This window comes from Spermophilus citellus (genome assembly GCF_964194105.1).
Source record: "Spermophilus citellus genome assembly, chromosome: 14".
Lineage (NCBI taxonomy): Eukaryota > Metazoa > Chordata > Mammalia > Rodentia > Sciuridae > Spermophilus > Spermophilus citellus.
The window spans coordinates 102,927,870-102,954,712 of NC_138194.1; the positions used below are offsets into that span (position 1 = coordinate 102,927,870).

At 55.7% G+C, this 26,843-nt stretch overlaps 1 protein-coding gene across 1 annotated transcript in view; it reads right to left on the reverse strand.

The window, feature by feature from the left end:
• Window positions 1–26,843, reverse strand: part of SLC45A4 (solute carrier family 45 member 4) — a 69,312-nt gene that overhangs the window by 28,285 nt on the left and 14,184 nt on the right. The window contains exon 2 of the mRNA XM_081266751.1: window positions 3,315–3,891. Within this exon, the coding sequence (XP_081122877.1) occupies window positions 3,315–3,558 (244 nt within the window). The 5' untranslated portion in view covers window positions 3,559–3,891. The remainder of the gene's footprint in view (window positions 1–3,314; window positions 3,892–26,843) is intronic.

Genomic DNA, 26,843 nt, shown 5'->3' on the forward strand with positions numbered 1-26,843 from the left:
TGTTTCTTGCCCCCCAGGTCTCTCTAAGAAGGTCACTTGGTCCATCAAAATGTGCAGGCCAAGAAGGCCACAGTGTCTCCTGGCAGGATGGAAGTTGCAGTCTTCTGTAACTTAACCACAAAGTGGTTGCATGCCCCAACATTGCCAAATTCTGTTGGTCAGCAAAAATTTACTCGAGGAGAGGGAACTAGAAGAGGTCACAAAAAAGCAGGAGGTAAAGACCAGGAGCCATCTCTATCTCAGGGGCCTCCTGGATTCCATCCATGCTCCTCCCTGGCCCTGCTCTGTGACCCCAGTCTTGAGTGCCCTCTAACATGTACAAGGCCCTGGATTCAATCCCTGAGTCGGGGGAACCTAAAAATCAGTCTGACCCTGACCTTGAGAAGCTAGAAGTAGGAAATGGTCAAATGGCAGGGGGGAAAATCAAAATTAAAATCTGAGCTTTTGAGAAGACCAATAAAATTAATAAACCTTTAACCAGACTTATCAAAACAAGAGATAATGCAAACTACCAATATCAGAGAAGAGGGAACATCATTACAGATCTCATAAACTTTACAAGCTACCAGAGAATAGATGAAAGTCATTTCCATTCCTCTATGTAGTGATGAACCATCAGAAGTTGAAATTAAAACAGTGTTCACAACAGCATTAGTCATGCTCAGGGATAAACTTAAAAAGCAGGATAGATATACACAAAGCACCCCGAGGAGAAGCCAGACCGTAGAGGTACACAGAGGACACCCATTTTCAAAGACTGCAGGACTCGCCATGTGTCGATTCCCCCTACACTGACTGACAGGTTCGACTTGGTCCCAATGGAAACCCAGGAAGCTCTTCTGTAGGGATGGGCGGATGGCATCACAGCTCCCGTGGGAATGTGAGGTCCCAAGACGCCCAGAGGGAGCTGTAAAAGGCCAGGGCGGGTCTCCTCCCAATCCCAAGCTGCAGCGCAGAGCCCGCTGGCTCCGGCTCTGCACCAGGCACGGACACAGGGGGGCTCTCTGGTGAGAGGGCAGTCAGAGCCAACGCAGGGGAGGACCGCGGGAACGGGTGGGTCTGCCATGGCTGGATCCCACACGCGGGAGGGAGGGGGAGTCCTCAGTGCTCATTGCGAAAAAGTGAATTCGTGGGAGAGTTCCAACTGCGAAACATCTAGAAGGAGAAGCTGAGAGAAAACCATGACCTTGGGCCAGGCAAAGATTTCTTAGTTTAAAAAGAACAATAAAGGGAAAGAATTAATATGCCAGATCTCATCAAAATCAAAAAGTGCTTTTTGAAAGACACCAGGAAAAAAATGAAAAGGCGAGCCCCAGCCTGAGGCAGACCTCACAGAGCTGCAACTGCTGCAGGGCTCCTGTGCAGGAGCCAGGAGAGGACAACCCCCAGCAGACCCTCGCTGGAGGCCACCAGGATGACACAGGAGCACCACCCACAGGGGGATGCCAAGGGAACCACAGGAGATGGGGTTCCTGACAGAGGGCCAGCACCGAGGGCTGCGAGGGTGGGGTAGCCAGCACTGTGGTGGCCACACTGCAGCAGACTCAGTCAAGACCACGGGACTGTCCACTCAAGAGAGAAATTGTCCCCAAATTCCAAAATAAACAACCCCTAAGGTGTGAGAAGTCCAAGAAGTTGTGGTTCGGGGTTTAAGGCCTAATGCATAGACCCTGCACAAAGAAGACCTGGGAGGGAACATTTGCTCATCAAATCCAGTCATTTTCTCAGTAGTTGGTGTGGCTACAACTGAAGGACGCACCACTTTCTAAACCAGCGTGAAGCTCCCAGGATTTCCTTGCTGCACGTCCCTATACACCCAAGGGGCTTCAGTGTCTTATAGGCCAGGCTGCAACCCATCTACTCCCTCCCTGGGACCAGCCTCAAAGGTGGGCTTCCAGCCCTGAACACACCAAAGCCCATCTTTCCTCAGGCCTAGGGACCTGCTGCCCTGGTCCCCTCTCCCGTGGAGAAATCAGCAACCCCACCACCAAAGAGGGTCTGCGCTTCATTCCCTTGGGGCTTTTGATACCAGGAACTGAACCCAGGTGTGCTTCACCACTGAACCACAACCTCAGCCCCTTCTATATTTTATTTTGGGACAGGGTCTAAGTTGCTTAAGGCCTTGAAGTTGCTGAGGCAGGCCTTGAACTTGAGCTCTCCTGCCCCCCCCCCCCCACCCGTCACTGGGAGTAAGGCATGTGAGGTTACACCCAGCTCCCTCGGGGCATTTTTACAGTGATGCTGTGGACAGCTTGCTACACAAAGTCAGAGGTGGTGTCCTGTCCACCCCAGTGCTTTAGCATGGCAACAGCCAAGGGATGAGAAAAGAAATGAAGAGTCATCACAGGTCACGCTCCGCAACTCCCAGGCCCTCTTGCTGCACGCCTGTGGGCTGGCTGGCCTGCTCGGCACAGGGCCCACGGGGCAGTGCACTGACCCAGGGGTCACGGCAGAACACTGCACTGACAGATGGGGCGGGGCAGCGGTAAGGAGCCCCATGGCACCTCAGGCTGCTCTCACACAGGGGGACAGAAACCTGGGTCAAGCCCAATGACACTGGGGCTGCCACTTGCAAGGGGAGGAGTTGCACAGCTTCCCACTGCACTGCACTTCAGACCTGCGCTTGTCGCATACAGCGGGGCGGAGGCGGTTCTCGCAGAGCACCAGAGTCGTGGTGAGAAACTCCCTCAAGTGACTGACCTGTACACACGCGGCCTCAGGCGTGTGGGGTCACAGAGCAGAGCTCGGGCCTCCACACTCTTGTCCTCACCCAGCCCTCTCAGGAGGCCAAGGAGTATGAAATTAGAGATTCAGACCTTCCTGGGACCAGGAGGAAAACCCAAAGTTCTGACATAACTTCTGGAGCCCAAGACTCCCCAGGGGCATCTGTAGGGGACACCTGCTCTTTCCACTGTGCCAGCGTCCCTCTGTGAACCACAGCACTTCTGGAAACAACTGCTCTTGGCACTGGAAGTCTACCCTGATCCCCACGCCAGGCACTGCTGTGAGCACGCGCCCTATCCCCGCGGGGTCAGTCTGCGCTTCCCCACTTCAGAGGCGAGGAGCCCGAGCATGACAGAGCCCCGGCTTGCAGGGGAGCCCACTGCCCTCCGCACTCAGCCTGCTCCAAACACTACCTGCGGCTCTGACAAAGCACAGGGGCCCACGCCCCACCTCCAGGCAGGCTTCAAACAGGAGAAAGCCCTGGGGGCAGGTCAAGGGGGAGAGGGCAGGATGTGTGTCAGGACTGCACCACTGGTGGCAGGGTCGCAGCTGTGCTGGACGCCAAGCCCACAGGCAGGAGCAGCACTTACCAATCTGCAACAGGACAGGCGTGACCAGCGCCGTTTCCATGGCGTAACAGAACTCCCTGCCAAACATCACCGCCCCATGCATCACCCACAGGCGCAGGGGGATCCTGTCTATGGACCCCTCGCTGAGGGTCTCCTCGTGCTTCTCAGCCTCGGGGTCTCCAGGCTTCTGCAGGTCTGGCAGGGGCACGGGCAGCTCCTGGACTTGCATGGACTCGGAGTCGGCATTCTGCGGGGCCATTTTCATCACCACCAGATGAAGTGTCAGTGTGTGCTCCACCTACATGGACGAGACGCAGCTCTGCGGGCAGAGGGAGATGCCTCCCGGGGCTCAGGTGCGCTCTGCAGGCAGGCTGCGCTCACACCCCGCTCTGCAGGCACAGGGCTCTCCCTCACAGCGGCACATGGCTCGCTGGCTCACTGCGAGCGAGGGCTAAAAATCCATAAGTGCCACTCAGTTAATACCAGTGTCATCGTCATTGCTGAGGAGGCGCTGCGGTCACTTCTCCTGCCACAGAGAGATGGGAAGGCGACACACACTGGCAGTCCTCTGTGAATCCCCATCGAGTGGCTCGAGGCTCTGCAAGAGGAGAGAGGACGGCCAGTCAGGAGAGTCGGGTGGGCTGTCTGTGCCACCTACCCCCGCCCACCTGCACCTCCAAGGTGTCCCCCAGGCCCCACCAGCCCCGGCTGCAGAGCGTATCTGTGCTGTAACACCATCTGCTCACAGGAGCTCCATGCTGGGGGTGGACAAAGGTGGGCAACTAAGGGAAGCGGGGTCACAGGAGGCCACCAGACAGAAAAAGGCCAAATGCCAATACTGTGGCCTCTGTGTCCTGTGGGAGGCGCTGGCAGTGACCCCTGTGGCCCGCCAGTACAGCGACGGGGCAGAGAGGCACAGGGGAGCCAGGGTGGCAGCTGAGGGAACTGCAGAGGGATTCTATGCAGGCAGAGGAGGGCAGAGGCAGCAGGGAGGATGGAAAGCAGGCTGGGCGGAGGGAGGACTCGCCTGCTCCACCCAAAGGGGGTCCAGATCTCTCCTGAGCCTGGGCTGGCCTGCACCCATTCAGCTGTGTGGGCAGTGGTCCTTGACCCGCCCAGATCACAAGACCAAGGATCATCAATGACAGTTACAGACCCTCTCTCAAGAAATGACACACCAAGTGCCAAACCTTCTGTACCTTCCGGGCATGCAGGACCAGGACTCCCTGCAGCCCCAGCTCTGAAGTCTCCTCCACCCCTCTCCTGTGACCAGCTTGTGAGGTAGGATCTTCCTGGGGACAACTGGTTACAGCCAGGCACTGCCAAATGACCAATAGGACAGTGCCCTGCAGATGCTTCAGCAAGGCAAGGCCAGCTGCCCCTATCAGGCAAGGTCAGCAGGCACGGCACCCCGCGTTCCTCTGGAGGGGCCTTCAGATGTGGGTTCCATCTGGAGTGCACTAGAGGAAGGGCCCTAAAGTCACACCTGACAGTGGGCCCACTTGATGTTAAGACAGTTTTGTAGTTTGATACTTTACTGCTTATGATATGCGTATTTCTAGTAATATCTCATTACCGAAATATGACTCAATCAGCCTCCCCTTCTCCTGGGGACAGGGTGGGAGTAGGGTGGGGCGGCAGGGCACCCCGGGGTTCCCAGGGACTTGGCATTGCCTCTTCCCACCCCCTTTCTTACTGCATTGAAATCTAAACCTCTGCAAGTGGCCTGCACCCCCGATTCCTCCTCATCCTCACCCTGACAAACTTCACTAGGCTCCTTTCTGTCACTCAGCCAATCTTACACCAAAATAGGGGCAGCGACTTAACTGCCATCCCCCATCAGAAGAGGGCTGGCTCTCAGGAGTGGACCAGCTGGGCTGCGGCAGGAAGGGCAGCGGTGAGGACTCTCCCAGCAACACTGGCAGCCTGATCATCGCGACCACGACCCCTCCACCCCGCCCGGCGGCCCAGTCCCACTGCCTGCCGTCCTGTTCTTAGAAGCTCGTCCTGACACAGCTGCAGCCCCACAGGGTCTCAACTACACATGTGGTCTTCTGAGAGGAGGTGGCCTTCCGGGTCGGGAACCCTGATCTCTAGGGCTCCCCCCGGGTCCGGGTCCGGGTCCAGGTCCTAGTGGCAAAGGGAAGGAACCGTCCTGCAGAGCAGCACCTCTCACTGCAGCCATCCTTCACTGATGCACTCTGGGGCTGCCCGCACCCAGGAACCGGGCTCTGCAACTCTCACCTTCGGCTCAAGTCACCTCCAGGGTCACCCCTCCTTACAATGGATGGCCCCTGCCTCGCACAAAGGGCTCCCATAGCTGCTGTGCTTTGCCAGGCAGTGAGAAGCCCCCGCCCCTGGACTCGGCCCCTGGACTCGGCCCCTTGGCTGCCCCCGGCTTTCCCAGCCCTCCTTGTGCACTGCGGGCCGCACGGCCAGAGTTGGTGAGATCTAGTGAAGGGAGGGCGAGGGGGTGGTGGTTGAGGAGAGCTGGCTGCCCCAACCCCCATCCGGAAGAGCTCCTCATGCGTGGTGTGGGTGCCTGTCCCGCACCCAGGAGGAGGAGGATGGGTGCCAGCCAGCCCAAGGTGTCCTGCAAGAGCACCCATGTGCTGCGGGGGACTTAGGCCGGGCGGGACACAGGCTCAGCCGCTGGTGGCTATAATCTCACTTGCTTAGCACCGGGGCCTCCCCAGTGTCTCCTGGTGGCCAGCCTGGTGTCACCACACCATCTGCTTGAATGTGGGTTCCCAGCCCTTTGAGATGTCTCTCCTGTCACACAACAAGTTTCCGTCCCCCAGAGAGCTGTCTCCCCGGGGCCAGCGTCCCTGCTGGGGCAGGGCGGCCTGGAGCACGCTCAGCCTGGGCTCGTTCCACCCCTGCTGCTTTTCCCAGCACTCCCCCAATTGCTCTTCCACGTGCATGCGTTTCCCAGCACTTTATGAGCATATGAACTTTTCAGAGCAGCCTAATGAACTCTGGGGGAAAAGATTTTGTTGGCATTTTTATGGAGATTCCAGTCATTTTCTAAACCAGCAGGGAGCACGGCAGCTTCCCACTGGGCCGTCCTCTGCTGTGCCCAGCACTGGGCAGGAGAGCCCAGCACTCGCCCCGCAGGCTCTGCGCATCCGCATGGCCACGGCAGCCCTCCGCTTCCCAGCTGCTCAGTCCACACAGGCAAAGACTAGCAGGTACTGTCCCTTCACTGAGGGCCTGCATCCCTGCCCATCTGACTGGGGCTACTGATGTTTAGGTTCTAATTTCATAATCAAATGTGCATTGTCTGAGAATGGACAAAAAGAAAAAGGAAATCCATTTAACCACAGCTCTCACCATCACCAGAGCATGGGCGCCCCTCACTCTCGGGGTGCGTTCCCACTTCCTCACTGAGGACGCTGCTGGTCTCATCCAACTGACCTGAACTTCCCACAGCCCTCATCTGGAGACCTGACAAGGCCCGTGTGGCATACAGAAGGGATGACTGGGGCACAACAGGGCAGCGGCCGCCACTGCAGGACAACCAGTGGGGCAGTGTGACCAGCTCACTGTCCATGAACATGTGGCCACAGCCCGCGCAGCTGTCCCCTCTCAAGAGGCTGAGAGACAGCATACAGCACTGGTGTCTCTGAGATCCAAAAAAACACTAGGATGCTCCCTTTCAGGGCGGGACCAGAGGAGAATAGCCAAGCCATGGTGTGATGGCTCTGCCCCCTCGGCAGCTGCGGGCCTCCTCCAGTCGCCCAGAAGGCCAAGTTCAAGAGTCAGCTGTGGCCTCTCCAGGCATCCTCCCTACATGAGACAGATCTTCCCCAGCACCGAGGGAAGCATTCCCCTGGAACCCACTGCCGCGACTGCCCTGTGCTCAGGGACAGCAGCTTTGCTGGGACCTGCAGATGTACTCAGACAGCAATTGTTCCAATCAACAACTTCCTCTATTGTCCTGCTCTTATAATCTACAGACACAGATGCCAAGCACATGACTTCCCAGTGTGCTGGGGGAAGGCCACTGTGTACCGAGCCCAAGAAAAGACAACCGGACAGTGTATCTGCACAGCACCCCATGCTCGGCTCAAGTTTTAGGTGGACGCCATCACTGCAATTCTTGACAAGCAGCATGGATGTGGCAGTCATACTTCCTTGAAGGTGGTCCCACCAGCTCTGATGCCTCGCATCGGGCTGAGGATACCAATGCTCACAGACGTAGACAGCCAGCTGCCCATTATTCCATCATTCAGAGACAGGCACAAGATGGGGTGTGCCACCCTTGGAAAGCCCACAGGGACCACAGAGGCTCCTGGACTTAGGACAGCACATCATCTCCAAATACCTATCTTAGTGGAAACCTCACTAACCTACTGGCCCTGGCTCTGCAGCACACAAAGGGTACGTGCTCTCTGGTCATCACAGGACTGCCCAGAGTGGACAGCAGCATCTTACCAGGTCACTAGCCTGGAAGAGATCAAAACTCAAAGTTTGAAATGTGATTTCTACCTTGCCTGCCACTTCCTCATGTCACAAAGTCAGAAGACGGTCACACAGACCTGTCCCAGGTTGGGGATAGCAGTCCTGTTTTCCGTTAGAAAAGCTGCCAGCTGCTCCCTGACGACCCAGCTAATGTGCGCCAGTCGGCCAGTCCTCCCGTCCATGCACATGGTTGTGGGCAGGAGCAGTGTGGGGACAGCATGGAAGCCAGGGACCAGGACGCTGGCAGTGTGTAAGGAGGAAGCCAAGGTAGGGTGCAGCCCAGCATGGTGCCTGCCCAGCACACTCAGGGCCCACGTTCAATCTACAGAACTGCAAAATAGCAGCAGCACCAATAAAATTAGAAAAAGAAAACCAGCTTTTGGATCAAGAGCATAAAAAACATGAAATGGGATCAAGCAACTTCAAAGCACCTTGGCAGGATTGAAACCAGCCGACGGCAGTTCTGCTTACAGCAGTACTTCCTGAATGGCACTTCAGAAACTCCACTGACCCCAACGCAAAGTCAGCATTGCCCCCACAGAATGACAGCACAGCCACAGGCTAGGAGGAAGCATCTGCAGAAGACACATCTGATAAAATATCACCAACAATAGGAAAGGGACTTGATTTAAAGTAGGTCAAAGACCTCAAGAGGCAGCTCACAAAAGGGACGTTGCAGATATGCAAACCATACAGGGACCACTCCACATCGGTTTCACCAGGGACAGACAGACAAAGCAGACAGGCCACCACACAGCACTGGGAGTGGCCCAAACCCAGAATGCGAGCCCCACTGGGAGCTGGGGAGGGCCTGGGCCTGCAGGCCCCCACTGACTGCAGGGGGTGCAAAATGGTCTGGCTGCTCCAAACACAACCTGACCAAGGCTGGTTCTGGTTTTTTGTTTTTTTGTTTGTTTTTTTTTTTGAATGGAATATCCTCTAACAGTGCAATCAAGATCTGGGTTCCTTGGACATACCCAAAGGAGGTGAAAACTAGTGTCCAAAAACTGGCACCAAAGGCTTACAGTGGCTACATTTATAGGTGCCAACACCTGAAAGTAACCCAGATGTCCTTTAAAGGTGACAAATTATGGCCCATCCCAACAATGGAATATTATTCAGCACTGAAAAGAGATGTGTTCTTGAGCACTGAAGTCATGTGGGCCCCTCAGATGCTAAGTGAAAGGAGCCACCAGATGAAAGAAATACACTGTGTTTACAGCAGGTCAACGGGAGCCAGGTTATAGAGGGGACTGTTGGACAGGAGGAGCAGCGTCTAGGGCAGGGAAGACATTCTGGTGCGCCAAAGGGAGATGCATATCATGGCACCTTTGTCCAAACCCACAGAAAACACAACACCACAGGCAGCTGTCACTCTGGTGACACTGTGGTGTCAGGAGGCCCCCTCTGGTGGGCTATAGGCATCTGAGAGCAATAAGCATAAAGATACTCTCTGTATAGTCCTCTGAATTCTGCTACAAATTTGAAACTGCTCTGTAAAGTGTAGGATTTAAAAAATAATTAGTGTTTTGTCCTTATATTTAAACAAATAAGTAACATGCTCTAGACAAGAAAGGACTCAGGACAGTCACTGGTGTCACACGGTTGGGAAAGCTTTTCTCAAACTGGCTCACATGTGTGCTGACCCGTCCTGGGCGTGTCTACTCCTGGTGTTATCTGGCCCCTCAGGCTGCACAACATACCTCTGGTCTAAGGCACACAAACTAACATAAATTCAACCGAGGCGCAGGACTTTGTGGCCTCTCCAAAACTCGGCTGGTCACCCTGTGAGTCTGAATCAGAGGGGTGTTTCTGCACTGCAGGCTCCTGGGCTCCACCCCAGCCCCACACACCAGGCTGCCCACCTGCTGCTGGAGCAGGGGCGAGGCAAGGGGTCACTCATCTGTGTACACACTTGTGCCTGTGAGTCTGTCTCCATCCACCTGTCTGTGAACGTGCATGCTTGTGTCTGAGCATCTCTTTATCTATGTGTATAAATTACTCTTTGAGCATTACGAAATGGCATTGAGGAAACATGGAAAGAGTCCCCAGGGCGTGAGGGGATCAAAACATTGTCACACTGTACACAATCAGTCATTAAGGTTTCCTCAGTGAATCAGTATCCCAGCAACAGAGGAACCGCCCAGCCGTGGACTCAGTCAGACCACAGCCTCACCAGGGTCCTGCTAGAGGACCCAGTCTTCCCAGACCCTGGGGTCCTCCGGTCCTCCACACAGCCTGCACTCTTCCTTCCACCCGCCAGCCCAGAAGCATGTGCAGCACCTGCCCAGATCAGGCAGGCACCACATGGTCAAAAAAACAAAACAAAAAAATAATTCAGAAGCACTGAATGCAGAGGACCTGACTAACCCCTCACCACGCCACTAAAAAAAGAAAACCAAATTTTAGAAATGTCTCTCTTTTAGTGAGAAGGAGGAGAAAAAGGGCTCCAAGAAGACCCACCCCTCTTCCAGCCAGGAAGCAAAGGCCAGTGTGACCTGCCACCAAGCAGCAGAGACTGCTTTTCTAGTTCCAAGCTGGGACACTGGCACACTGCAGCAAGAGTGCGTTTCCAAGACAGACACACACACCAGGCCTGCTGAGCCCCTCTGGAAGTGCACAACACGCTGCACCTCATGGACTGTACAGCCACCTGTTGTTCCTCAGAGAACTGCCACCCAGACCACCCCATGCCCCACCCACCCACTGGGCATGACCCAGCTGCGTCTGCATGCTACCACCACCTGGCAGACCTTGGCAAGTCCACTCACCTAGGCTGGGCCTGCTTCCTCAGCGGTAAACTGCAGATACCAAAGGGTGCTTCCTCCAGTCCAGGGGCTTCCTGCTCCCACCATGACAACAGGGGGCCACTCCTGTATAATCTGTGATGTGCGGTCACCCCTCCCATTGCAAATCACGACCCAGCAGCTGGCAGAGAGCAATACCTGCCAAACAGATCCAACAGACCTGTAACCAGCACACAATGCCAGCACTGCCTGCAGACACCAGGAAAGGTGCCCCGGCCTGACAGCCGCTCATCGGTGGAGACACTCAGCCCCTTCTGAGCCCAGCATACAGGGCTTACTGTAGGTAAGAGGGCAAGAGAATCCACAAGGAACAGAGCCCAGGGGATGAGCCGTGAGGCTCCCCCACAGCAAGAGGCTGTCAGAGTCCTGCAAGCCTCAGGCTGTCCACTCAAACGGCCTCTGTTTTCACGGCTGCACTTCCATTTCTGGAAGCCACTTTTCCACCTGCAAAGGAAAACATCAGGATGGCCAACAGAGCTCCAGGGTGCAACTGGGATCCCCAGGGCTCCTGGGGCAGGATATCAGTTGCAGACTTGTCCAGACACCCAAGAACAGCACCTCAGAAAGTGGCGTACAACTAGACCAGAGCTCTAGTGCCCCTGGAGGGCTGCTGGGGTGACTCGGTGGGAGCCAACTGCAAGCATTGTCTAAAGAGCAAGAAGACGGGTGCCAGAGGCAGCTCAGCCTCTCCAACAGATGCCACCCACCCAAGGCAGCAGCCACAACGGGGCTGCCCGAGCGTCCACAGCTCATCAGCAGCCTCCTCAACCCGCTAGGGGCACACGCAGAGACACCTGAGAAAACGGCCAGCACCTCTCCACTTCTGATTTCCCAGGTCTTCCTGGTCTCAAAAGCAGGGAATCCATTCTCACTGGTTGCCCTAGGACACTAGAGCCCATTGCTGACTCGCCAGCCCATTCCTGGGCCTGGCATGCACAGTGGCAGGCTGCCTCCCAGCCCCTCCGCTCCTCCCATCAGGGCCATCTGGGGCTCCACCGGAGGATCCGAACGGGCCTGATGGCTTGCCCTTCACCCTAAGAGCCTGTCCTCAATATTGTCACCTGGGCAACCCCTTAAAAAGCCAATTAGACACACCACTCCCTGCCCCAACTCCCCCTTAGTCTGGGCTGGTCCCAAAGTCCCCCTAAAGGGCCACCTGTTCTCTGGCCATCACTCTGCTCTCCCCGTGTTGCAGGGTCCACCTCAGCCCCTGCACCTGCTGACTTCTGACTGCTCCCTCAGCAGCCCTTTCTCATGGGCCACACAGACTACTTGGCCACACAGCCTCCAGGCAGAGCAACCTCCTGGCTGAGAGGACCCCGTCAGATCAACAGCAGGCCCAACGGCAAGCTTCCAGGGAGACAGGCAAACTGATGACATGAGGTCAAATTCCAAACTTCCACCTCTTAAAACCACAATAAAATCCACTTACAATCAGAAATCTCTACACTACTAAGACAACTGCCACCCAAACATCAAGGGAACAAAAAAGCACCCAACAAAAATAAAAAGCCCAGGACGAAAGTTCACTTATGAGAAAATGACCTGAACCAGGGACAGGCATCCCCAAAGAAAACCGTCCCCCAACATTTAGCCTTCTTACCACAGTTCTTTACAGCCTCCTTGATCTGCCCAATCAGCCGAGTAGGTTTTCTAATTAAAAAGCAGTGAGGGGTTCTTCTCTCCTTTTCTTTCTAAATGTTCCTAGCACTGATTTGCTGATTTGAGCCACTGGAGTCAGAAAGAAGCTTTGGCTGCCATGGAAACAGCAGCAAACGTTTAAACTGCGCAGCTCCTGGAATCCCGGCTGGCTCAGGAAACCAAGCTGCAGCATGGATCCAAAATGCCAAACGAGCATCTCAGCCAGGAGTCCCGAGGGAGATGAGCGAGTGTTTTTCTGAATCACTGCTCGCCTCATCTAGCAGCAGACCCAGGGCAAGCAGGCAGGCAGCCTCGGCCACCCATCACACAGAGAGGCCAGGGCCAGCCACCTCCGGCCCGCAGGATGACCAAGCGGGGTGGAAATGAAGCAAGAATCCCTCGCGCTGCACACATACAGTCCAGACCTGACCGAGGACTTGGGCACAGCTGAGGAAACAGCCCCAAGGACAGCCAGGATGTGAGGGGCTCGTGAGTGGTGCTCGCTCCTGCCGTGACTCACTGACTCACAGATCCTGCAGGCATTCTAAGGCCACGATGGACGCAGGGCTTCAAGAAGTGAGAGCTGGGACTAAGCCATCCACGGGCACAGAACTACAGAGCTCACGGGGTCAGACAAACACCAGGCACAGGTCGGGCTGGCAAGGCACGCCTGTCATCTCAGCGACTTGGGAGGCTAAGGCAGGAGAATCCCAAGATCTAGGCCAGCCTCAGCAAGTTAGTGAGACCCTGTACCAAAATAAAATATAAAAGACTGGGGGTGCAGCTCAGAGGTAGAGCACCCCTGGGTTAAGTGCCCAGAGTGCAAAGAAAGAGAAGAGGAAACCCACAAAGCACTGGCATTCTTTTTTTTTAATATTTATTTTTTAGTTTTAGGTGGACACAACATCTTTATTTTATTTTTATGTGGTGTTGAGGATCGAACCCAGTGCCCCGCACATGCCAGGCCAGCGTGCTCCGGCTTGAGCCACATCCCCAGCCCAGCACTGACATTCTTAAAGAGAAGCACGGGGCGTACAGCAGCACCCCTGCCCACAGGGACCACTCCCAGACCCCCAGGGACGCCGACACTGTGGCCATAAAGCCAGCACTGGTCCTTTCTCCTGCAGGCGCATGCAGGATCAGCTGCCACCTGGGCCGCCGGCCTCGACTGTTGCAGTCTGAGGCGCAGCGGGCAACTCACACCCTTTCCTCCACCACGACTCCCTGGGGAGGCCACTCTTCCTGTGAAGGACGGCGGAGGACTCTGACCTCTCCACTTAAAGGAAGTGCTCTCTGGCTTCTCCAGTGCCACCACTCTATGCCCAGGGGCCACCATGAAGTAAGACGAGGCTCACCCTCACCACCAGCAGCCATCTGGTGACTGCCCCGCAGGCAGTGGCACTCCGGTCCCAGGTGGGAGGGAGGGACGTACAAGACTCCTCTACACTCAGACGGGTGCACAACTTAGAAATCTATGAGCTGTTTCTTTCTGGAACCTTTTCATTTATATTTCAGACCTTGGTTGATGGCAGACAACTGAAATAGTGGGACATGGGACACTACTTTTTCTTCGACAACTGTTAAAATGACAACTAGTTGTTTTTTTTTTTAAAGTCAAGTTTAGAAGACAATTTACATGGGCTGTAGCCTGAGGTCCCATTTGTTTTCGTCCTTCCTATGACCAAAGTGATGGGCTGGAACCACGAGCCTTCCTGCATGGCGCTCCCAGAGCACCAAGGACTTTATCTAAAGCCACAGGGCTGAGTCACCATAGTGCCACCCACCAGGAAAGGGTGCTGCAGAGACCATTCCCCAGTCTCAGCGCCTCCTCAAGTAGCAGCCTTCTCAGACCCCTGGCGCTAACCTCCACGAGCAGGCAGAGGGGGAGAACTGGACAGCCACTGCTTCTTCCTCCTCCTGGTCCCCACTCAGGGAAGCAGCTGGAACTGGGGACACCTCCCACAGAAGAGGTGGCCTGGCCTTCCTTAACTGCATAAATCAGACCAAAACCTAACACTATCTCCCCACCTCTGTAGAGAAGAGGAGTCCCCCAATCTGGTACCCCCCATTTTCTGTGATGCGGAAACCCAGTCAGGTATTTAATGACCCCAAAGCTCTGGGGAGGGCTGGCTTTTCAGGACCAAGCAAGCACCTTCCGGAACTGTGGACAAAGCACTGCTCTTGCCCACACCAGCTCAGCCTCCTGGACCACCACAGCAGCTTCCTGTGCTGGGCAGCCCCATGGCATGGCTCCTGCCCAGTGTGTGAGGCCTGGTGCAACCCCCAGCACGGAAAGAACACCAGCGCCCTCCCCAGACTGCAGCCTGCTGAGGGTACACAGAAGCTCAGCACAGTCCACCCCCAGGAAGCCCCGGCGGGCTGGGTGTGGCTCAGTGGCATGTGAGGCCTTGGGTTCCATCCCCAGGCCCGCAAAAAAAGAGAGAAATCTCAAGCATCCAGAAGAAACTGGCTAAAGAGTGGCAGGTCCATAAAGAAAGCCACACTGTACAACAGCTGACAGGAAACACCTGATAGTAAGTGTAAAAAGCAGGCCATAAATCAAGTGCGCATCATGACCACATTAGAGGCTTTAAAAGATGGATACACAAATTTCTATGTGGTTCATTCATACTTAGGTTCTTTGTGCTTCTATATGACCTAAACTTTAATCAAAAACAAGTAAGTATGGGCTGGGGCTGTAGCTCAGTGGTGGAGCACTTGCCTAGCACAAGTGAGGCACTGGGTCCGATCCTCAGCACCACATAAAAACAAATTAACAAATAAAGATACTGTGTGACCATCTACAACTAAAAAAATATATTTTTTTAAATAAGTAAACTGGGCTGGGACTGTGGCTCAGAGGTGGGACACTCGCCTGGCATGTGTGGGGCCCTGGGTTCGATTCTCAGCACCACATATAAATAAATGAATGGAATAAAGGTATAGAAAATAAATAAATGAATAAGTAGAATAAGTAAATTATCTTTAAAAATATAGCTCAGTGTGGTGAACATGCCTGTAATTCCATCAACTCAGGAGGCTGAGGCAGGAGGTCTGCAAGTTTGAGGCCAGCCTCAACAACTTAGCAAGATCCTATCTCCAAATGAAAATAAAAGGGGCTGGGGATATGGCTCAGAAATGAAGCATCCCCAAGTTCAATCCCCAGGAATTAAAAAACAAATAAAAACATAGATATGTCACTGTTTTGGGGTGGCCAGCCCGTCCCACAGAGGACTGAATTGGGAGGCCGGCAGCAGCCCAAGAGGTAGGTTGGGAAGGTCTGTGAAGATGCCTGTGGACTGAGCTATTGGGGGATCCACACCATTCAGTTGCTGCAGACATGAAAGACTCAACCAGTGGACACCCAGCAGCCTGATGGGGACGCCCCAAGGCCCTGCAGGGACGACAGTGGGCTCCTCTGGATCAACCGTCTCTGGGTGCAGGGGCCAGTACTTCACTGGGGACCTGTAGCTCAGACTGTCCTTCCTGCCTGCCTCCCCCGCGGTGAGGGTGAGCCTCCAGCCCTGCCAACGCAGGCTCAGGGCTATTCCATATGCCCTGCGCCATGGGTATCCATGGCCTAGTCCAGCCCACAGGACACTGGCCCGCTAGGGATAGGACCAGCCACAGGCTTCTCTTTTCTCTAGAATGAGATGAGATAGAGGGTCGTGGGCCCAGGCCCAGGCCCCAGGCAGGTCAGTGTGGGATCAGGCAGCTCCACCCCTTGTCTGGGTGTCGATAGCTTCCTTCCTGCCCGAGGTCCCACTGGCACTGGGCTCCCCAGCCAAAGGCCCATTGTGGTTTCTCAGCTGAACACGACAACAACAAGCACCTTCCCACTGGTAATTCTCGGGGTGCCATCACCCCAGGCCTCAGCACTGCCCTGCAGCATCAGATCAGACCCTGGGCACCTGCACCAGGCTGCCTCCCAACAGGCCAAGAACAGCCAGGAACCAACTTGGGAACCAAAGGGGCAAGGTTCCCCAGGCACCTGAGTTGCAGAGGGGCGCAGGCACTGGGGCAGGGTGACTCACATGTGCCTAGAGGAACCCGGTGTGCCAGGAATGCAGGCCACACATCTCAAACCACACATGTGGATGACGACGCTTCTGCTCCCATGCTGGGGACTAGCCACCACTGTCAGATCCTCCACACACGGAAGCCCCATATGGACTCAAATCAATCAAGGACTGGATGTCACTACAATCGTGGGCTCCAGGCCAGACCCACCTCGAAGACCAGCCGCTGGCTTCTGTCCCCTGTGTGAGAACCTCACCGCTAAGCACCAGACTCAGGTTCATGAAACTGAAGCCCAAGAGGCTTGGAATCCAGAAAGCCAGGAGGGTCGAGCTGCGCGGTGCAGTGGGGTCCCTAGGGGCGCAACTACGACTTCCTATGTCCTGGAGACACATGCTGTGATCCCAGCGAACCAGCCTCAGCAACTTAGTGAGACCCTGTCTCAAAGTAAAATAATAAAAAGGCCTGAGGTGTGGCTCAGCGCCAGACCCCCAGGGTCCAAGACCGAACCAAGTCAGGCCAGACACATGTGCTGGCACAAACAAGCAAACCAGTCAGGGTTTTCCTCCTCTGGAAACAAAGGGCAACTCCTTCAGAAGCTGCAGCTCTCAGGTACAACACCCCCCCCACACACGCTCAGGAGGCCTTCCACACACGCCATCTGGGCAGCAAGGGTAAAGCCACACCCCTACCCTGCCCCATGGGCACTTAGCGCACCTCCCAACAGTCTAGCCCAACAGCCATCTTTTCAACACACACCAGCCAGGGTGCAGCCCAGGGACAGACCCTTGCCTAGCATGTACAGCCCTGGGTTCTGTCCCCAACACTACACAGGCAGGAAAAAGAAAAACTTCAAACAGACTGTGAAACCCACAGGGACATGGGCATGGCACCTGGTGGGGGTTGGGGGGACAGCAGACTGCCTCCTGGCCTAGCGCTGGCCACACCCAGGGGGCAGGAGCCAGGCTGAGGGGGAAGGAGAACTGCAAGCCAGCAAGAAAGCAGAGTCATCTGACCAAAGAGGAAGTCCCAGGGCTGCTTACCAACACAGCCAGCACCACTGCCACTGAGCAGCAGGCTCCTGAAGGACAGCAGGCGGCTGCTGCTCCAGCCTCAGCTCAGTCCCCAGGGCACACTGCACAGGGCTGTGGAAGGGACTCCAGCCTGCAGAGCAGCCACCTGGACCCTTCCTGTCCACAAAAGGCCAGCCAGCCAGGCCTCAGCCTCACCCTGGCTACTCTGGCTCCTGGGTGAAGCTGGGGGCTCAGCTGGGCTCCACCTCAGACCTCCCTTCTCTGCTCTCAGCCCACACCAGTCCTGACACCATGACTCGCCTCCCTCACCCACCTGTTCTCTCTCTCTCTCTCTCTCTCTCACACACACACACACACACACACACACACACACACACACACGGAAGGCGGGTGAGTGCCAAGCCCTGCTCCACCCCTGCCTCCCATCTGCACACCAAGCAGCCCAGGACTGTGGCCTGGCCAAGGCAGAGGCTCTGGAGAAGAGGCAGAGGGGCTCCTTTCATCGGGAAGTAACACCCTTCCTCAGGAAAGATGTTTTTTAAGGAGTAATTTCCGAGCCCCTCACAGTGGCACCTGCCTGTGATCCCAGTGACTTGGGGGGCTGAGGCAGGAAGAACTCACAAGTTCAAGGTCAGCCTCAGCAACTTATTGAGACCCTGTCTCCAAGTAAAATAAAAGGGCTGAGGTGTGGCTCGGTGCCAGATCACCTCTGGGTCCAACCTGGTGCCAATGGAGGGAGGGGCAGTTCTGCACTGTTTAGAGCAGCATCTCCCAGGGCACTGGCACATGCCACCTACCCAGCCTCCCTGATCTGGATGATCACTGTTCTTTGGAACTTGCCTGTGCAAGTGGTCTGAGGACCAGTTTCCCCTCAGAAAAAGGCACCTCCAGCTTTAAAGTGATGTTCATAAAAAGCAGAGGGCTCCAGTACCAAATTCTGCACTTCCCACAAAACAGCCTGCCAATCACACAAGCAGCAACACCTGCTGACCACAGGACCTGGGCTGCAGGCCCCACCCAGCACACGCCCCACGCCTGCTGCGGCAAAGGGAACCCACAGGGGTAAAGCAGCCTGCACAAGAAAGCTCCAAACTAATCCATCTGTTGGCAAGAACAGGCTGCAAGTTCGAACACAATCTGCCATTGTAACAGTGCCTCAGTTTATCAATGTAACAATGACTCTCTTTCAGAGATTAATGAAGTCCCTGCAAATGCTTGGCACCCCAGCATTGTTAAGATACTCTGCAGGATAAATATTAGCTTGGGACTTGCCTACATGAGAAGTGAAAGCTGCCAAAGCAGCCCTTCTAGAGGGAAGCGGTGCAGCAGGCTGCAGGGGAGCAGGATGCCTGGCACGGCTGGCTTCAGACCTTGCTGGCTTCAGACCTCTGCCCTGCGGGTCCTCAGCATCCTGCAGGGAGGCTAGGACACCAAGACCCCTGCCCCCACAAGCCCATGCCCAAGGGACCACAGGGGCCAGCCCAAGGGCAGCTACAGCTCTGTCTCCTGAGCAGCTAGCTCCGAGTCCAGCCCACAACAAACAAACAGTAGGAAAGGAGTTAATTAAAAGGAGGGATTTTAAGATGCTTACTGGGATGAAAGGGAACAAGGGGGCATTAAGGCTTAACTCTGACTTCAACTTAGGTTTCTTGAAAGACACGTAAACTGCCTGGGTGACCAACAGAAGCATGGCCATGGAGCATGCCAACAGAGGGCCTTGGGACCCCAACATCGTCAGCTGGAGCCCAGACCCCAAAGAGCCAGGCTGTCCATTGCCGGCCTCACCCGGGGAATGCCAACAGCCTGAACAGGCAGCATGGCACAGGTGACCTGAATACTTGTCAACAGGCCACGGGCCCCATCAGCGCTGGGAGCAGCAGCAGCAGCAGTTCTCCTGAGCCAGGCAGCTGGGCAGAGGGGACCTCCGAGCACAAGCTCGTCTCTCAGGAAAGACGGGCTGCACCACACCACTGTCTTCTTCACGTCCTACAGCACAGTGCTCCTGGGCCTCTAGCAGTGACTGTGGAACACACAAGAACTCGGGGTGCAGAGGTGTCCCCTCCAACAGCTACAGCCAGGCCCTGCCCCTGCTCATAGGCTTCCAGGGCAGAGCTGCAACCACTACACCTGGAGATTCAGCAGATGGTCAGTTAGGTGAGTCAGACGCCACCCACCTCCTGTCACAGTGTGCAGACACAAGCACTGAGCCCAGAGAGCACTCAACTACAGAGAACAGCTTAGCTGAAACTAGAATTTTTCTTTGAATAGCTCAAAAGAATAAACTAATAGTGATAATATCATTAGTTTGACAAGAATTTCTACCCAAAGTTATACTAAAAGGGATGCATTCCTAGAGTGGTAACTGGAAATTATAGGTGAGCAAGTGCTGCTGGCCAGTCCTCGGAAATGAAGCGCAGGGGAGGGTGAGGACAGCCAAGCATCAGCCTCCCTGCAGCCCTGCGCAGCCCTGCTCCAACTGGCTTGAGGCAGGGCAGGGACCTGTTGGCTTGGAAGGGCCGAGGGCCAGCATGTAGAGGGGCCCAGGGCCAGCAGGTAGAGGACCCCTGGCTCCTGATGACAAGCTGACTTTCGGGGTGGTTCTACCTCCAGCAGACCTGTGGCTGGAACTGGAAGCACCAGCCCTCCCAGAGCCTCTCAGAAGCGGCAGTCTGATTTTATCTGTCACTCACTAAGCTTTCTGCATAAACTATCTACAAAAATACCCAGTTGCTACAAAAATACCAAGTCTGAGCACTGCATGCACAGTGGCAAGAAGGCTGGCGCCCTCGTCCTCAGGGAGAGAGGGACGCCTGAACTCCAGAACTGCTTCACCCGACACACTCAGCACAACACCGCCCATCTTCTCCTTGCTATGTACTCTTCTCCTGCTCCCACCCCAAACATCCATTCCTCATGGTTCCCATCCAGGCCACACATAATGGATGTCCCCAGTGTCCCCTGGAGGCAGCAAGATCGGTCTGGGCAACACTGGGCGCCTGCTGTGTTCCTCTGAGCATCAGGCTGGGCTCCATAGTTCTTGCTTATCTGTGCACCTAGTGGTGGCACCCGTCAAATGGGACCTGAATCAGAGAACAGGCCTCATGCATGGTCCACCAGGGAGACAGCCAGCAGAGGAGCCCCGCATGGTGCCCCTCACAGACCCATAAGCAGAGCTTCAGGCCAGAGTCCTGCCTGTGGCCCACCACCAGGGAGAAAAGCTGTTCGGGGCCAAGCCTGCAGGTCTAAGAAGGCACCCATAAGCCACCCCAGCTGCCTCTGGGACTTCTGTTACTCTACAGCTTACCATGTGCAAAATCTGTCCTGTCCTGCTTCTCCTATCCCACAACCTCAACAGCACGCAATACCCCAGTCCTGAGCCACCAGGCAGACCTGTGGAGCACAGTGCAGTGGTGGGAGCCCAGGCCAACACCCATGGACATTGGGAAGCCTGTGCTGGCCGGGTCAGGGAGGGCACTTCCTGCAAGGTCTAGCAGCAGCGTCCTAGCCTCCTGCACTGGTGCTGTCTCTGTGTCTCCTCCCCAGTATCCCCAGGGCCCTTGACAGGCAGGAGGAGACAGCTGGAGGGAAGACACGGGCACTTCTGACACTGCATCCTTGGGTGTTTCAACTTCCCCAGAAGTTCTAGGCATCCACAACAACTCTGACCCTGCCCCTAGACAGTCCCAGGAGCCATGAACACCAAGGATGCCCAAGGGGCTGTGGAAGGGCAGCTTTCTGTCACCCAAAGGCAGAGCTTCAGGGACTGCCCTGCAGCCACTGCTGAGCAGCATGAAGGCACAGAAGAGCTGTGACACCGGCCCTGGACACCTGCCACTGGGCTCCAGAACCAATCATACATACCAAGCACTTCCCCTGAGCACGTGCCACTTGGATCCACAAAGCCAGAGACGGTGTTTAATGAGGATCTTAACAGCAGTTACAAGACAGTAAGAGCAGAATAAGCACTGAGCTCCCTCCAAAACCCCATGGCGATGGCCTACCCGTGGACTGAGCACACCCAGATCCCGCATCTGCAGGTCAGTAAGCAGAACCAGAGGTCTGTGTGAGAGGAGGAGCCGCAGAGAGTACTCGGCCAGGAGCCGAGGCAGGCTAGCCGCCTGAAGGCCCACAGCTCCTCTGGCTGGCTCAGCTGGAGAGAGAGGAGAGCGGCTGGTGGCACACTCTGGCCATCTCAGGATGGAAAGTTGGCTGGGCTGGCAAGGATGTCTGGTGTCTATAAAAATGTCCCTCCTGGGAGACTGCTAGAAACAGACACTGGGAGACACTTTCATTCTTTTCCTTATTTGCCACTCTGAAAAATAAGCTGTTCTTCCTACTCTGAAAGGAAAGGGGTTGGAACCTTCCACAGCAAACAGCAACCCAAGAAACAGGATCGCCAGGCCCAAGATATTTCTAGTGTGGCAAGCGGCCCCAGTGACTCTACTCTGTTTACTTGGTGAAAGAGAAACCCACTTGGGGGATTAAACACCTAATCCCACACCCAGGCAGCCCCGTCTGTCGGAGTCCTAGGGAGAAGAGCTCATGCGGAGGGCATCTGCCCTGCCGGCCCCACACGCTCCTGCTTCCGCCAGGCCTGTGGGTGAGGGCAACTGTTGGGTCCAGCCATGGCTCCAGGTCCACAGGGGTCATGCTTTGGATCTGGACTGTACCCCAAAGGCTCAAGTGCTGAAGGCTTGGTCCAGAAGTGTTCAGAAGGAAGGCCTAGGTGGAGGAAGAGATCACCGGAGGCTGTGTCCTGGAAGGTTCCTTCTGGTCCGTGGCCCCTTTCTCTCTAGTCTCAGCTGCCATAAGCAGACGCTGTTCTACACCACGCCCTTCCACCATGATGCTGGGCGCCTCATCGCCAGCCTACAGTACCAACGCCATGGACTGAGACTTTTATGACACTGTGAGCCACAATAAGGCCTTTCTCCTATAACTAGTTCTTCTCAGGTTTTCATCACAGTGACCAAAACCTGACTAACAATTGTGGCTGCAGAGCTGCCCTACACATCCCTGGAGCCCAGACCGCCAGTGACCAGCAAGAAGGCAGTCAGTAAGAACAACGGGCTGGCAAGGGCAGAGCCCCTGGGGCTGCAGATGGAGCTCAGGGCCTGCATCTTAGGGCAGGCCCCTCCTGGCCTTGCCTCACCTTCTCAGGCTGCCTTATTTTGTGGGTAAGAGGAGGGCTCCTGCCTCCACTGCAGGGTTATCACCCTGAACTCTGAACATCCACTGAAGCAACAATGTCACACCCCATCTTGGCAGGCCGTGCCTGGCTCCGGTACTCAGAGGCCTGTAGTCACCACATGCAGCCCAGCCGCCTCGGGCCAAGGCTCTCCGCCATGGCGGTGCTAGAATACAGGCGGCGAGCTTCGTCTCCTCCCCAGCACACACGTTCCACCTCACCAAATACTGCCAGTCCCCACCCCACACAGATGGGCTGGGCCCTTGCCCCTAGGCCAGAGTGTGTCCCATGTGTCCATAGCAGATGCATGACCCTGGCTCAGCTGAGCGTCCAGAGAACACCGTGAGCTCTGCATGCCACTCCCCTCTGTCACTTCCCGGGGTGGGCACCCCAGTCAGATCAGCCCTGCTCAGGAGGCCAGGACAGTGGACAAGATGGGAAGACTTGCTGTGGTGGGAAGCTCCAGAGAGCCTGGGAGCCAGCTTAACAGGAAGCAAAAAGGAGGACGGGCCTCCCTGTGGGCTGCCCAAGGGCCTGCTTGAAAACCAGGGAAGGTGTTCCCACTCCGGAATCCCTAGAGGGTAAAAGGTGGGTTCCAGCAAGGACTCCCAAGAGCCCAAGTGCCACAGCCCTCAGGAGCCCCCACCACGTCAGCAGGATGGAGCTCACAGCTCCCCTTCTGCCCCAGCTCCTGCTGAAGTGGGGATGGACAAAGAGCAGAGACTGGTTGCCCTCCATATCACATGCCACCTTGGGGCACAGCACACTCCAACCGGGGATTCTTCAAGACTGAGAGTCAGCCTCACCTGCAACCATTAAGAACTGACCAAGGACAGCAAGGCAAGCCCAGGAGCCTGTAAATATGCCTTACCTTTAACACAGCCGCAAAGAGGCTCCCTACCTGGATCCCTTCCACAACAGGATGAGTACAAACAGAAGGGTTTACCTCAAAAGTGAGTGCCTCCCACGCAGCACACACTGCAAGCACCTTCACTGGCTCCTGGGCCCTGCCCTCGGCAGCATGGCCCCTTGACTTCCAGAGCCCCTAGGAATGGAAAGGGGCCCGCTCTGCTGCTGCTCCCGTCCTGCAGCCCATCCCCCAACACCACTGCCTTCGACCTCACCCCCTTCCCGAGAAGTTCTAGACCGGGGAAAAACAGAGGTAGCCCAAGCCCACTTAACCTTGCAATAAAGCTCCCTGATGGTGCAGCTCACTGGTAGAGCACTTGCCTACAGGTATCAAGCCCTGGGTTCCCCCAAGTGCAAGGAGAAAGAAAAAAGAGAGAGAGAGAGAGAGAGAGAGAGAGAGAGAGAGAGAGAGAGAGAGAGAGAGAGAGAAGCCAAACAAATTAACAGTTCAACCTCAGCTGGAAGGTCCTCCAGTGGGCCCCAGCTTTCCACCTGCAGCCTGCCCCTGCCACTGAACACTGAGAAACAGCAGCGAGCAGAAATCTCAGGCCAGCTACCACTGTGACCTTGACTGGGTCATGTTACCTCTCAGGTCTAAGTTAAATGACAAGGTGCAAGCAGAGTGGCTGCTCTGAAAGCCTGTGCCACACACCTGGGCAGGAGAAGACCTGCAGGACAGGCAGGAGGCCCACAAGACGGCTGTAAACTCGACACAACTCTTTCTGCAAAAGACTAATTTGAACAGGTAGAAAACATAACCACAACTAAGAAAACCTTCCCGGCAGACGCTAATTCACGGCACTATGACTCAGCTGCCCTGATGACTGACAGGTGAGCTCAACCTGGGGAGAAAAAGGCCCTTTCCAGGAGGAAATCCCTGCCCAGGGCAGAGAGCAGACCTGCCCCTCCCCAGGTCCCTGTTAACCCTCCACCTCCTGCAGGGAACACTCCCAGCAGGGATGTTGGTCCTGTGGCCAAAGAGTCATTGAGCACGCAATTAAGGACAGTAAACTACAGGTGTGAAAATTACTTATGTATTTGGGGCATTTTGAAAGTCTAGCAAGAAAAAAACTGAGGATATGAAAGGTGAGATGTGTCTTTTGCCTATCCCCCTCTCCAAGGGCTGCCACCACTGCAGCAGCTCCTTGCTGGGCCAAAAAGGATACTCAGCCGGGACCCTGGCACACAGACCAGTGGTCAGGCAGAGCTGCTGGCCTCTTCAGATCCTGCTGCTGCCTGCAAGCAGACCTGGGAAGGCAGAGTGGGGGCGGCTCCCAGGGCACGAGCCCCCCAGGCCCTCTGAGCCCTTGCCATTTCAACCCTCCAAACCCTCTTCCAGCTGCAATGCGCAGAGGAGGACCAGGTGCACTCCCAAGGCCTGCCAGGATCACCTGCTCTACCCCGCACCAGCCTGAGCAGGCAGAAATGTGCCTCCCAGCCTGCTCGCCTTCACTAGCAGTGGCCTCCTCTGCGCCAGAAGACCCTGGGCCTGACTGGCTACTTCTTCCTGATGGTATGTGAGTCCCGATGTTCGGAATGTTCAGCTGCGCCCTTTTTGTTCATCAAGGCCTTGGTTCAATAGTGGATCCAGAAGTGAGCTCAGCTTACCCCCAAATCCCTCACCACTCTGCCATGCCTCCTTATGCCTTCCTGGGTAGTCAGAGCGTTGTATCTGCACAGAGTCTGCCTCTTCAACTGCTCCGTGTGGGTGTTCAGCATTTGTAACTAAAACTTGGAAAGCACTTCCTATGAACCCATTTCCACACTAAAAACTGGATATCTACTAACTCACAGCAATCCGGAGCAGGTAATCCCATTATCAGCGCCATTTTACAAAGAAACTGAGGCATGGAAGACCATGTCATTTGCCCAGAGATGTGAGATTAGAACCCAGGCAGTCTGGCCGTCTCCCTCTGGTCCAAGCCATCTGCACCGTCCCAGTGATGGCCTGAGCCTCCCTGTGGAGAGACAATGCAGTGGGTGGCCTGTGCATTCCTACAGAGAACCCCTAAACTGACACCTAGGGACATGCTTCACAGAAAGCCACTTACAGCCTAGGCGAGGAACCCACTGAGCACCCCAGTGTCCTGAAGGGCACACAGGTGGCCTGGGTATTTCGCTCTCTAGCAGCAGCACCTGTGGGTCTCTCCTCATCAGGTGTGGAATGGACCAAATGGTTCTCAGGCTCATCTGGAAAAGCCCGTAGGAAGGAGGAGGGGCAGGCCGAGGTTTCGGAGAGGTGGTGGGAAGAGTACACAGGGGCAGCAGCCCCAAAGAGAGGAGGAAATCCAAGCAGACGGCATGCTCACACAGCCAGCTGGATGGGAGGCAGGAGGCGGCCCTCACCGGCTCCCCGCACGAGAGGAGAGACTTGGGGCAAAAATGTCTGCACAGAAAAGACATCACTCTGGACAGAAGGCCCTGAAGAAAGAAGCCGCCCCAGGAGAAAGGATACCTGTCACCCTGAGCAGTCACAAACAAACTGGGATCAGTGTTCCCAGCACCTCTGCTTTCCCTGCACTGTGCGGAAACCCTCAGGAAACGGCTGCCTGACTCTAACTCCCACCCAGAACTAGACCAGCAAGCCAGCAGCAAGGAGGCGACTCGCAACACTGCGCCCACATGCTCATTCACATGCTGCCGGTGGGGACAGGGGTTTGGGCTGGGCCTTTTACCTGGGCCTGCTTTGCCAGGCCTGTGGCCTGCGTACAGCATGCAGCACTGTTTTGGGCCCAAGACTGAGATGCCTGGCTTTGGCCTTCCTCAGCATGCAGTGTGCTCAGCCTGGACAGCAGTTCTGCCCCTGGGGTACCCACCTATTCACAAGGTGCCACCCAAAGGCAGGAAGAGGAGAGGGCAGGCTAGAAGCCCCATGTGGGCACACTTTTCTGTAGGAATCTTTGTCCACACAAGCAGGACAGGCAGCTAGGCACAATGAGAGCTAATAGGCTACCTCCAGGTGCTGGTCCTTGGCACGGGTGGGGACCAGGTTAGGAAGGGCCCACCACTCCCAAGAGGGAAGGCAGAAGGCAAGGGGCTGGTCCCAAGAGGAGTGAGCAGAGGGCAGCACACTGGCACTGGATGCTGGAGCCTTGGGATGCGAATGGCCTTCTAAGGCAGCTTCAGGGAGGGGTGGGCAGAGGCCAGAGCAGAGGGGCTGAGGCAAGGGAAGGAGGAGGCAGGCCGCGCTCACACTTCTGAAGGACAGAGCAGAGCAGCCGCTGGAGGGAGCTGTGCCTACAGCTGAAACTGCTGGGTTTTTTCTTTTCATGGAAGAGATGAAACCCTGGGCTAATGGAAACCTCCATATGAAACAGCCCTACTTCAGCCCCTCTATGAGCAGCAGACATTCATCTGGAGTGAGGTCTAGGAGGACAAGGATGCTATTCAGATGGTGGCTTACCATTCAGACAAGGACTCTGACCTGCAGGGCTGCAGATGGCAACAACTGTCCATACCAGAGACTAAAGGCTTGCAGAGGTGACTTATG